We start from the raw sequence: 13,102 nt of genomic DNA, 5'->3' as shown, positions 1-13,102 counted from the left end.
TCTGTCAGGGGACCCTACGTGGTCAGCGTTAGAGAAGCAGCCCGCCAGCTCTCTCCTGCCACAGAGCTTCTGGTGGGTCCATACTGCCAACCAAACTCGCCTTCCTGTACCACCCAAACGCCTCGACGGTGCCCACAGCCCCTGGACACAGGCATGGCAGCATTCCAATAAGACTTCATTGACAAAAACAGGCAGCAGGCCAGATGTGGTCCAAGGGACATGTTTGTTTTTCATTTATGACGACGATGACAGTGACAGACAAGACCACGCCCAAAGGACAAACAGGTCATCTCTGGGAGGATGGTCAAGAGGCTGGCAGTGCTGGTGGTGTCCTGGGGTGGAAGGACAGTGAGTCCTGCCCTCCTCTTGCCCTTGCCAAGCCTCACAGCCCAAGGATGCATTTCTTACTCCCAACGAGAGGTGGGGAAAAGCGGGCGCATCTGCCCTCAGTGACATGCCCAGAGTCGAGCTCACGCTCCCACTGGCACCTAAAAAGCCTTTGGAAAAGTCACCATCGCTCTGATTGGTTGCCGTTTTTCACCTGACACGGAGTCGTCCCCGACTCACGATGCCCTCAGGTACAGAGGCACGACACTGATCTGCCGGGTTCTCACTGGCTGGTTACAGAAGTAGCTCACCAGGCCTTGCTCCCTAGTCTCTCTCAGTCTGCGAGAAAGCCACTGACCCTGCTCAGCATCCGAGCATCCCAAAGATGCCACTGATGGGCAGGCGGGGGCTGTCCTGGAAGCGCACTGACCAGGAGTCAGGCCAGGCTCTCCCCCACGGAGGGAGAGACCTTTGCCGCTGAACCACCCCTGCCCCTCTACTCTGTCACTGGCCCAGGAGGTCAGCTTACCAAGGTTCCAGGTCACAACCCCAGGAGGGGACACAGGCTCAGGCTGACAGGCCAGACAGCCCACCAGGCAAATAAAGCACAGGGAAGGTGGTGAAAGGACCCCGGACACAGGTTCTCCCCACAGATGCCCCTGGGCTCCGATGTCCACCTCTGCCCACAGGGCCACTATGATTCCACCTGTGCCCAGGAGGGCCCTGCTGAGCAGCAGTGGCCAGTGGGGGTAGGGGGGTTCTGCAGGGGGACACTGCTGGGCAGTATGGGCCTGAGCAACCGACAGGGAGGCATGAATGGCTCAGTGCTTCACCAGGCTGCTCACTCATCAGTGCTCAAGAAACACCGTTGATAGCGCACAGAGCTCCTAGATCTGCCTGGACAACCCTCTCTGGGACAGCGGCCATGGGGCTCTCCCAGCAAAGCATGGACACGGGCCCTGCCTCTCCGCAGCCCAGTCTGCACTAGCTGTTTCACCATCACCGGGGAAAGAAAGGGAGCCCTCTCCCTCCCTCCACCCCCCCCCCCAGCCAAGCACAGACAGGAAAGGAGAGCATCCCAAGTACTAACAGGTGCACTGGGTCGACTCCTCCCAACATCCCCAGGCAGGAACTAGAGGCACAGAGAGGCTTGGCAATGTCCTGAGGCCACACAGCCATGAATGGAATGCAGGGGTCTGGCCCAAAACCTCACCCATAATAGCTTAGCCGCTGAGCAGACACAGGCACCGGGCCAGCCTGCTACCCCCACCCCCTGCCTGTGCCCCTTGCAGGCTGGTTACTGAGGCACTGGCCTCTCCCGAGGCGGTCATGGGTCTCATTCATGGGCCCAGATTTTCCTAGAAAGTGCTGAATGGCCAAGGTTGAGGTCTTGGCCCCCACACCTCTGAACCCAGGGCCACAGGGAAGGGTGGCAGGGCCCCCCTGGAGACACAGAATGTCTCCTCACACTCAGCAGCCTCTGCCAGCAGCCAGGGTCTGGGGTGGGAGGGTATGCTCCAGAACCTTCCACAGGGTTCCAGATTGGAACCGACAGGTGCATGAAAACCCACCTGGTGCAGAAGGCTGGTTGCTCCCAGAAGCAGACAAGGTCATGAAATAGACATCCAAGTGCCTGCCATGCCCCCCCACTGGCTGAGCACCCTCAACCCAGCAGTGGCACTCTCTCCCCAGCCCCTCCCACCCTCACGCCACCCACCAACCAGAGCGCCCGCCAGCCCCAACGTGGGCCGTCTGCTCATGACAGGAGGGGTCTTCAAAGAGTGGGTGGCACAACAAAATGAAAAGATCATGGCATTGTGGAAGCCCCCAAGCCCGTCAGAGCATGTGCCCAGGGCCGAAATACCAGCAGGGTCACCCGCCGTGGTGGGCATGTTTTAGGGGAGTTTCCAGACTGGGCTAGGAAGAAAGGCCTGGGGATCTACCACCAAAAACAGTCCATGAAAGCAAGCCTGCACATTCCAACTGAATATTATCCAACAGCAAGCCAGAGGGCTCGCCGCCCCTCGGTGGACACACGCCGTCATCATCGCTGGGTAACAATGGACTCAGGCTCCACTAACCCTGACAGTGCCAGCATGGGTCCCAGCATCTAGTCCTAGGCTAGCGGAACCCCTCACCAAGCCCAGGCTGGGGGTAACCCTCCCACCGCCAACCGAGCGCTTGCTTTATTCCCCAGCAAAAGGGCAGCCACGTGTCAGCGCCGGCTTGTGTGCCAAAGACCCTGCGGGCACTTTCACTTAGAATCCGATTACTCTGAGGAAAAATAAAAATACAGAAGCAGGACACGTAACCTGAAGGCCTGCCGCATCGATTTCACAGATGAGCTTCCCGGAATCCTAAAGCCAACCCCGACGCTCGGCTGCCTGCTGCCTCCCGACTCCAAAGGGTGGGGCAGACCGACGTGAGTGCGCCCAAGAGGCCCTGGCCTCCGATGGCCCCATCTCCAAGTCAAGCACCCCCACTCCCTCACCAGCTGGGTGGCCTTAGGCGGGTTGCTTACCCCCTCTGTGCCCCAGTTCCCTGGCCTGTAACTTGAGAGGTGTAATGTATCCCCACACTCCCTGCTTCTGAGGCGGACCCAGGGCCCCCAAGGGAGCACACAACAAGTGTCCGCGAGCCTGGCTCTCATCAGGGTACCCTCACAGCCAAAACAAGGTCCAGCGAAGACGTGACGCTTCAATATGTCCCCAACGATGGCAACAAACAGGGAAAGTTCCTCACTGAGACTCACCCTCTAGAACAGCTTATTTCTCTATCTGCCTCCTGTGTTCTACCTGCAGGGGGTGATGGGATTTCAGTGGCCAATCATGACAACTGACCCCCTAGTGTGGGCTGAGGACACTTCTTGGGCAACACTGGTGTGTGAGGTAGAGATGGTATACCACAGACACACCTGAGCTCCCCAGCCCTCATCATGCTCAACCCCACCCAGGATGCCCTGCTTTCTAGTCTGTTTGGCACAGAAGAACCGGCCCTTCTGAGGGGCCTCAGCCAAGGTCACGCAAGGGGCCACACATCTGGCCTGCAGATGCACAAGGTCTGGTCTGTAGGCTCTGCTGGGTCTTTCAAGTGGCGGCCAAGCCAAACTCCAGCTAAGCCCTCCTCCGGGGCTCGGACTCTGAGTCACAGCCGCTCAATGGGGCAGGGCAGAAGGACCCCGCAGGGTTGACCAGGATGCAGATGCTCAGGGACGCAGACTGCTGCAGGGGAGCTGCGGGGCGTTCGAGCCCCGGCCTTTTGGTTAGCAGCCCAGAGTCTCAACACTGGGCCACCAAGGCTCCTGTGGGTGCAAAGAGAGAGACTGGGCGGGTAGGGAGAGTTAGAGAAGAACCTCAGGGGCCTGATGTGCTGATGGCAGTGTGGGGAGGGGGGACATGAGGGACAACTCGGGAAAGATGGGCGAGCACGGAGACCCCAAGAGATAGTAGTCTTCAGAGTCGCTGAACTGTGCAAGTGGAAACCCGACTGAGTGTGTGTTCTGCTGTGTAGCTTCTCCCCAACAGCAGCGCCATTCCGAATGTTCAGATGAAGGGGCTGGGATCGAGGCACCCTAGGAGATGCTGAAAAGAAGGGCCGGGCACTGAACCCCGAGACTCCAGGGCCTTTCCCAGGGCACACCTCACACAGACGGAGGGTCTCCCCACCTCCCCACCCCCAACCCCAAGACCTAAGCCTGCCCATCACCTGGCCACTCGGCTTTCACAATGCTCACAGAATCTGAAGCTTCTCACCCACACCCACTGCCCTGGCCCAACCACCAGCCTGTCTTGCCTGGACCTCTCCGGTCAGGCTGAGGACCAGGAAGAGCGTGGATGCAGACACGTTCGCTGTGCTCCTGATGACCAGCCTGGGAGGCCAGCATTCTGGTGGGGGAGGGGGCCTTCACGTTTGTGAGTGCAAGATGAGTCCCAATCACTTTCTCCCAATTAAAAATCATCTCCACTATGTCCTCCTGTAATAGTGCTGCCTTAAGGATCCTCTGACAATACGGCCTGCTCAAAGGGCAGCCGACTCCCCTGCCGGCCCCCAGTGCTGATATTAGGTATTGTTTCCCCCCAATAAGCTCAGGGACCTCTAGTGTTAAGATGCTGCCCACTTTGTGACATATGTAATTCATGAGGTCTGCATATTCCGAGACCATATAAACACATTATTCAATAGATTTTCTCTCTCTCTCTCTCCCTCTCCCCCTCTTCCACACCCTTCTCTCTTTCTCTCCCTGACCTGGATTCATAGCACAGGTGAGCACCCAGAACTTTCTGTCTATTTACTGCTTTCAATTACACAATCGATCCGCAGGACCTTATTGGTTGTGGGGGCTGGTTCCCCCCCCCCTCGGCATCTTCCCCCTTATACCAATGCATCCGCCAAGCCTGAGCAGTCTGCCTGGCACACAGTAGGTGCTCAGCACACATTCTGGACCGGTGAATGAATGAGTGACGAGAGCCCCCAACCCCCTCGGGAGTCTCTCCTCCATCAATCAGCCCACCGTCTCAGTGCCTTTTTTACTCTCCCCTTTTAGGAAGGTTCTGAAGGGACCCTTCTACAGAAGCAAAGGCAGCAGCGCCTGTCTGTCAGCACAAATTAGCATCAGCAAGATCTACTTCCTGTTTCAGGTCTTAAAAAAGGGAGTGAGGGGGAACACGGACAGCTCACCAAGCTCAAAACCTCATTAGTCTAGCAGCAGCCGGCGGGCTGGCCAATCGCCAGAAGTGCTGCCGCAGCTTCTCCCAGCGGGAAGGGGATACCTCACCCGACACCTTTCTTCCCTTTCTCTAAATAGCCCCCCAACTCATGGCCATTAAGCCAGTTTTGACTCTTGGCGACTCTATAGGACAGGGTAGAACTGCCCCTGTGGGATTCCAAGACTGTAACTCTTTACGGGAGTAAACAGCCTCATCTTTCTCCCCAGGAGGAGCTGGTGGATTTGAACCACTGACCATGTGGTTAGCTACTTAAGAGCATAACCCAAGCTTCAGAGAGCACACATGCTGAAACCCAATGGGGCTGCCAAATTCTGGCCCAAAGTAGCCAACCTTACAAAGGTGGGAGTCTGGAGACTGACGGCATCTGCTGGCTTGGGGGGTGGAGGGGAGGTGGACAGGGCTGCTACTGCCCCCAACTCAGGGCCCAGCATAGGTGTTACAGTTACCCGGATAGACCAGTGATCAGGTTTCTACAAGTGTGCGGAATTCTTCCTAAAGGCACCACCCTTTCTCCGGAATCCCCATCCCCACCCCGTGTCTGAAACATCTGCTAGAAAGAATCCTAAGTGCTTTCTTTGAAGGGGAACCTTGTGGCCGGGCCGTGTTACATTCTGTCGAAACTCTGCAGAAAGGTGGTTTTCTGATCCTTCTGTCTGCTGACAGCCTATCCCATGAGACAGGGCTCCCCAAGAGTGGCCGCCTCAGCACAAGAGACACACACACACACACTCCCGGAAGTGTCCCAGGCTGGACTTCCGGGACAGGAATACAGTTTCAGGGTCAGGTGCCGTTACAAGGCCACTCTCACTGGACCATTGTGAGGTCCCCCCGCACGCTGGGGCAGGATGGAAACGCTTCCAGCCCCGTCCTGCGGAGCCGCCTTTGAATGGGAGCGTTGTCCCCCTCAGGACCCCAGTGACCACTCCTAAAAATAGACTGAGGCGAGGTTTCACCGAAAGGCGGGTGGCTCTTCCGAGGGGACTTAAGCAGCTAACTGGTGTACGACTACTGACGGTTCGGAACGTCGATTGTTGGACTTGTTCTGCCTCCACGCAATTTGGGGCTTTTTCGGAGAACAATGAAGTCTTGGTGGTTCAGTGCTCGGCTGCTAACGGAATATTCAGTGGTTCAAGGCCACCAGCCACCCACACAGGGGGTGAGGCTGTCTGCTTCTGTAAAGATCCCAGTCGTGGGCACCCTGCTCTGTCCCCCTCTCTGCCACGTATTCAACGCTGACTCCTAGAGACTATAGGACAGGGTGGAGCGGCCCCACTGTGCGTTTCCAACACTGTCACTCTTGACGGGTAGAAAACCTCATCTTTGTCCCTCGGAGTGACTGGTGGTTTTGAACTGCTGACCTTGCAGCTAGCAGCCCACCTGCATTCCATGACTCAGTGCCAGAGGGTTGCTACGCGTCAGCAGCAACACCACAGGCCCCAACACCACAAGCGAAATCACCTGCAAGGCTGTGAAGGGCACTTCTCCCTGCCGACTAATTCGTGGAGGCTGGATAAACACACCTTCTCTCTAATCTCCCTTTTTATTGGTAACCCTCGAAGGCGTCTGCCCTTATTTGCCCCCGGAGGAGATGAATGGGCAGCGCTGAGCCAGTCTAACTGAAAGCTGGACGAAGCAGCCAAGACCAAAAGAACCAGGGAGGTTTCGTCAAGATCTAGACGTCCGGCAACTCTGGATAAAAACTGGAAAGTCCAGTGACACCTGGGCCACGTTCCCACAAGGCGTGACAAAGGGGGGCTGCCTGGGGACAAGGCACACACTCCGACATGCTCTGATCCCCACCACTCGCTGTTCCTGCCTGACATGGGCTCAAGTCGGTCATTTCCACTAACTGCCTGGAGGTGCGGGTATCTCTCGTCTCTTCCATGGTTCCAGCTTTAGTCTGCTGCTTTGGGGGAGACACAGGCTGGTACTGTGGGCATGAGGAATAAATCCTTACCGGTGGGGGCTCACTAAGCCCCCTGGTGACTGAGCATGTGGTCTTGGGGTAAGCTACAAACTCCCGGGACGGTGCCTCTGAAGCCCAGACTCATACATCCAACTACGTTTTTAACAGCTTGGCCTGCCCACCTCCTAAGCAGCTCCACACTCTCTATATCCCAACCCTCCCCCTCCCAAAATCACTCCTTCCCCAATCTTCCCAGCCTGGCCCACAGCTCCACCAACCACCCTGCTGAGACACCCACCAAGTGCTCCCGACCCTCCTGCAGCCAAGCCTACACCAAGCCCTCTAGGCCACAGATCCACCTCCACTGCCAAGTGGCCCTCACCACTGTGGCCTCTCACCTGGCCACCTGTCACAGCCTGGCAAACTCTCTAGCCCAGCCACCGAGAAGCAGCTGCGTAATCACAAAGACACTGAAATCACCGCCACTCTCCCCCTACCCCCTGCTCACAGCCTGACGTGCCCTTCCCCTTGTGCTGGGATCACACTCAGTTCCTCACTGCACATGCTTGTGAGTCTGCCTAGCCTGGCCCATCTACTCCACCACCTCCACAGCAAGTTCCCTCCGACACGCCAAGCTCTCCCTCCCCTGCCACAGGGCCTTTGCATGTGCTGGGAACCACTAAGGGAGAGAGAAGGGTCATATGTGTGTCCCTGCTGGCTCTATCACTCGCTCCTGGCCTCCAGCTGTTAGTCACCTCCGCAGAGAGGCCCTCCCTCTAAAGCAGGTCTTCCAAAGACACCTCTCCATGAGGTCGGTGATGGTGGCAGTCACTCCGAGCTGTTGAACCCAATGGATAGTGTCTGGCCTCAGAGTCTAGGCATCCGACTGCCAATCATCCCAGATCACCTCACCTTGCCGCCCTCAAGCCACCCTCCATCACCCACCCAGCCATATCTCAGCAACAAACACGACACCCTGTCTGGGGGTCCGTCGGGGTTGGACCTACGTCGACCTCACCCAGTTGTGTGTCACATAGCGCCTGGGACATGTCACAATATCTGTCTGCATGAAACATTTCCAAACGAATGGCCAATGGGATAGAACTTGAAAAGCATTTCGGGTTTGCAAAGAACGTTCTCCAGCAACACGCAAGGACCGAAAACCAGCTAAGAGTGACTAAAGGCATCTGGCTACTCACCAACAGGTTGCAAGTCCACCTCGCCAGCCCCACCTCCAAGGGGAAGCCCAATGGTCTCCATGCCCCCAAATCAGCCACTGACAGCCCTGCAGGGCACCACGCTCATCGGGCTCACACAGGGGTCCCCCGGGGTGGGAACTTACCCGACACCTTTTTTTCCCCGTAAATGTGACATATGTTTGTGGTTTTTACATGCATCCTTCAGGAGAGCTTGCCAAGCCATCTGACATTCACTCCGTTTTCACATGAAGAGGAGGCGTCAAGCCACGAGGCAGGATTTTTCTTTTAACTGACTCTCAGAGCATGACAAGGGTGGAGACCAAACACTGAAAAAGGAAAAGCCATCTGCTGCCCGGCACAGGACTAGGGACCCGATACAGAGGTCAGGAGGAAGGGGCTCACAGAAACCAGCGGGCGCAGCCAGGCCCCAAACAACGCAGGGAAGGAAAAGGGCAGCTCCTGGGGACCCCCGATTTCAAAAGGGGTTTCGCATCCACCGGGAGGGTACAAGCAAGATCACTCCGTGGCTACTGGCCACTTCACGTTTCAGAGAAATTCGCTTTTTTAAAAATTGATGCTTCTATGCTGAAGCTGTATAAGAGGTTTATACATCTCATTTGAAAGAGGACACGGTCTTATCAGAGGAATGAGAAACCAAGTCTCCACTTGAGGCTCCTGAGGATCTGGTTAATGAAATGTATGAACCACTTGCTGGTTCTTCAAAGTTATAGGGACAAGAGAGACAGGCCCTTGAGAGCTGCCAGTGGGAGCCGTGAGTGCCCGGCATGACTGGACAGCCAGTGCAGTGCATTCCTCGTTCTAGAAACTTCCATGGCCCCAGTCTCCAGTGAATGAGTGGAATTAGCCTGAAGTACACACAGACCAACTCCCCCAGCCACAAGCTAACAGTGGCCCCTACGACCAAGGCTAACGAAAGACTCCCTGGGAATTGGGATTGGGGCTCCTATGGGTGTGTTGGCGGATGTGAACTGAGAAAACTGGTGTGGGAAGGGGGTCGGTAATTGTAGGCAGGAAGTGGGCAGCCCTGGCCACCAGGTTCTCTCTCTGCTCAAGGAAGAGGAGGCAGGGAACGCTGGTAGGGGGGTGAGGAAAATGGTGCAGCAAACAGAACCAGGCACTCCTGGGTCCGCCACTTCCTCTCTGACCTTGAACAAGGTGCTTGCTCAGCTCTTTGTCATCTGCCTCCCGGGGCTCTTGTGAGGATGTCAGCCAGGTCACAGCACTTGGAACCGGGCCTGCTCAGTCAGAACAAAAGCTGAGCCGTGGAAAGGGAAGCCAGAGAAGCCATGAACACATCTGAGTTGCCACGTTGGCAAAGGGGTACTGAGCTTACCATGGGCTGCCACAAGGACAAGCCGGTCGGTCTGAGAAGACACACAACCAGAATGTGCCCCAGATGTGAGGATGGCAAATCTGGACACATCATCTGCAAAGACCAACGGCTAGAGAAGGACTGGCGTCGTGTGTCTGCAAGCAGCGCGCCCGCAAAATGAAGCAGGCCCTCTAGGAGCTGACCGACTGATGTGGCAGCCACAGCGGTGGACTCCAACACACCATGACCGCCAGGATGACACAGGCGGGCCATGCGTACTGCTGCGCCACACACAGGCAGCCACCAGGAGCTGGAACCCAGCCCGGGCAAAAAGAACTCCCATCTCACTATCCTCTCGCTACAACGTTATGGTCCAGGAGGGCCCTGTCGGCTGATGGGGGTGGAAGCGCTCTGTCCACAACTGAGCTGGCCTTTGGAGGAAGAAACAAAATTCCGAGTCTCCGTAATGCCCTGTGTATACCGCCACGTCACGACGCCATCAACAATTACGAGACATGCAACAAAGCAGCGCAGTGTGACCCGGGGCCCAAGAGAGACACAACCAACAGACACAGACCCCAAGGAGCCGAGATGTCAAAATTAACAACGGCCAGGATCTGTAAGTCCCTAATATGATCATAGAAGGATTTAACTCCAGGAGTATATATGCAAATCATCTGTGGAGGATTTGGGGGTCTGATTCTTGCCTGTGAATGTGCTAGGTTCCGCTTAGGCAATTTCTAGCTATTGTGAACAGAGCAGCTGGGGGTGGGAGGGCGGGGGGATGCGATGTGCACTGTGAAGGAAGAACGGAGGTCTTTAATCACAGAACGTGGGGGGAGCGGGGTGGTAGGGGAAAAAAAGAGGACCTGATGCGGAGGGCTTAAGTGGAGAGCAAATGCTTTGAGAATGATTAGGGCAAAGAATGTAGGGATGTGCTTTATACAATTGATGTATGTATGTGCATGGATTGTGATAAGAGTTGTATGACCCCCTAATAAAATGTTTTTTAAAAAATCACAGAACGAACCCACTGAAAGGCAACTGCAGCAAAATCAAAAAGTTCATTGAAATAAATTGATGTCCTGGCTCACTGAACCAGTCTACAGTTCCTACTCAACCCACCGATACAACTAAGAGCAATATTGCACTTATTGGAGGAAGGGAAAAAGGGAAGCCAGGCAGAACATGCCTCCCTGTGTTTTTTTTAGTTCCAGATTAAATAAAAAAGCACAGACGCAAGGCATACGTCCACAGCGATGTCTACACACAACTACACAGCCACTAGAATAGCATCCGGCAAAGACAGACACACGTATATGGAAATAGAGAAGGCCGTGTCTGTGAGTCAAGAAAGAAAGGGAAAAAGAAATATGTCAAATGTTAACCATGGTTGTTTTAGGTCAGCAGTTCTCAGCCTGTGGGTCGCAACCCTTTTGGGGGGCCAAGCGACCCTTTCACAGGGGTTGCCCGATTCGTAACAGCAGCAAAATGACAGTGATGAAGTAGCAATGAAAAGAGTGTTATGGTTAGGGGGGGTTACCACCACATGAGAAACTGTAGGACAGGGAGGCGGCGTGAGGAAGGCTTGTAACCGCTGTTTTAGGGGGTCTGACTGGGCCCAGCTTTCACTTTTTCCGACTTCTCCGAATTTGGAAGAGCACACTGCTGCTTGTCCCTAATGGACTGACTTTTCATCTGAAACTGAGACCCAAGATCAGGGGTCCTCAAACTTTTTAAACAGGGGGCCAGTTCACAGTCCCTCAGACCTGTTGGAGGGCCGGACTATAGTTTTTTAAAAAAAACTATGAACAAATTCCTATGCACACTGAACATATCTTATTTTGAAGTAAAAAACAAACCGGGGCAAAAACACCCAGGGGGCTGGATAAATATCCTCGGCGGGCCGCATGTGGCCCGCGGGCCGTAGTTTGAGGACCCCTGCCCAAGATGCAGGTGGCAGTGTCTCCGCAACACACACCCTCCAGCAAGGGCTTAGTGGGAAAGACAGGGTCGCAATCCCCTAAGCAAGCACATTGATCCCAGCCTTCTACAACTCCAGGGGACACTTCTCTTGCTGTGCAGAAGAAGATTCCCTCCTGGCACTGAGGTAATCCCAAATCCGCCAGGTGCCAACACACACTTCAACAGCGGCTCCGCAGAAGTGAGCCCCAGAGACAAATGAAGAACACGGAAGACGAAAAATTCACATCCCTACCTGGACCACAGGGTGACCGCCCGTTGGAGCTTTGACGGCGCCCCGGCTGCCTTCGGTCTCATAGTGGGCCCGGTGATGTGGCTTGGGCTGTACTTCAATGCGCAGCTCATAGGAGCCCGACTGGCTAGACAATGGCCACTCGAGTGGAGGGAGAGACGCCGTCACAGGGATGCTGAGGGAAGAAGAGAATCGGTCATGTACTATCCAGACGATAAACGTAAATGGACCCTCCTCGGGAAATCACATCGGGGATGGGCGACTTTTTGTCTTCTCTTCCATCTTAATGACAAAGAGCTAACTGTCATCTCAATTCAGGAAGCGAATGTCAAAATAGGTTCGTTGTGTCATGTGTCTAACATGCTGAAATTTCTCTTACGCTGGACATTGAGAACCTCCAACTTCGGCCCCTCAAAAGTACACGGAGACAGGCCTCCGGGGACCTGCGTGTGCCCCGATCTCGCTGTGTGACTTTGGGCAACTAAGGTCACCTCACTCATCCTCGTGTCCCTAGAACCATGTGGTGGTCGATGGGCCAGATGGCATCTGAGAGTTGGTGCCTACGGTGAGGGTTTCCATAAAAGGGGCGTGTTAAAGAAAGTCTCAAGGTCAGGTTTAAAACAACAAACCAGAGCGGTGTCTAGTCTGGGTACAGATGGGTCCAAACACTCAGATCACGAATGTCAAATGGAGAGGAAAGGTGAGAACGTGACTTCGGTTCCACAACCAAGTTCAAGTCCCAGCTCCACCACTAACTTACCCATGCGACTTTAGCCAAATAGCTGGGCCCTCTGTTGGAGCACGAGGGTACTGAGGTGATGTAAAGAGCATAGGACAACAAGGAATGGATACATCGTTTTACTATCATTGTTTTCCCTGTACTATATTTCAGCGAAATCTTTGTTTCCTGTAGATTGTCACAGCTTCGCATGTGAAGCCTGAGCTCTTCGAAGGCCTGTGTTGAAGTTTGAATCCAGTTTCACTTTCTCTTAGACTCTCACGCAGGACACACAGTAAGTACTCGGTGAGTGGTTAGAACTAGGACACTTAAGAGCTGGCTGAGGTCTTGGAGGTCCCTCTAGGGCAGGGGTAGCATCCAGCCTGTGGGCTGGATAGGGCCTGGGCATCGTTAATAGCAGCTAACATCACACCCCTCAACACCGAAGAGCAGTGCCAGCCATCACATGAGGGGTGAGTACATTAAATGTTTGACCGGTATGGCCCACGCATGATGTAACAAGTGCCCAAATGGCTCTTGGCACTTCCCCAGCCCTGATTGAGAGGATTCCTTAAGCCTCCGAGGACAAAAAGACATTTCTTCATGGTCGTTCAACAAGACACACCAAAGCGCCCACTCGTGCCTCTGGACTCCCCGCCTCGTGCTCCATCTGTACC

General features: G+C 55.0%; 1 protein-coding gene across 1 annotated transcript in view; it reads right to left on the bottom strand.

Moving 5' to 3' along the window:
• NFATC2 (nuclear factor of activated T cells 2) overlaps positions 1-13,102 on the bottom strand; it is a 99,201-nt gene that overhangs the window by 60,744 nt on the left and 25,355 nt on the right. The window contains exon 3 of the mRNA XM_075527700.1: positions 11,711-11,882. Coding sequence (XP_075383815.1) covers positions 11,711-11,882 — 172 coding nt within the window. The remainder of the gene's footprint in view (positions 1-11,710; positions 11,883-13,102) is intronic.

This window comes from Tenrec ecaudatus, chromosome 12, assembly GCF_050624435.1.
Source record: "Tenrec ecaudatus isolate mTenEca1 chromosome 12, mTenEca1.hap1, whole genome shotgun sequence".
Lineage (NCBI taxonomy): Eukaryota > Metazoa > Chordata > Mammalia > Afrosoricida > Tenrecidae > Tenrec > Tenrec ecaudatus.
Note: the sequence above shows the minus strand (reverse complement) of the source record. Positions and strands in the feature narration are given on the sequence as shown.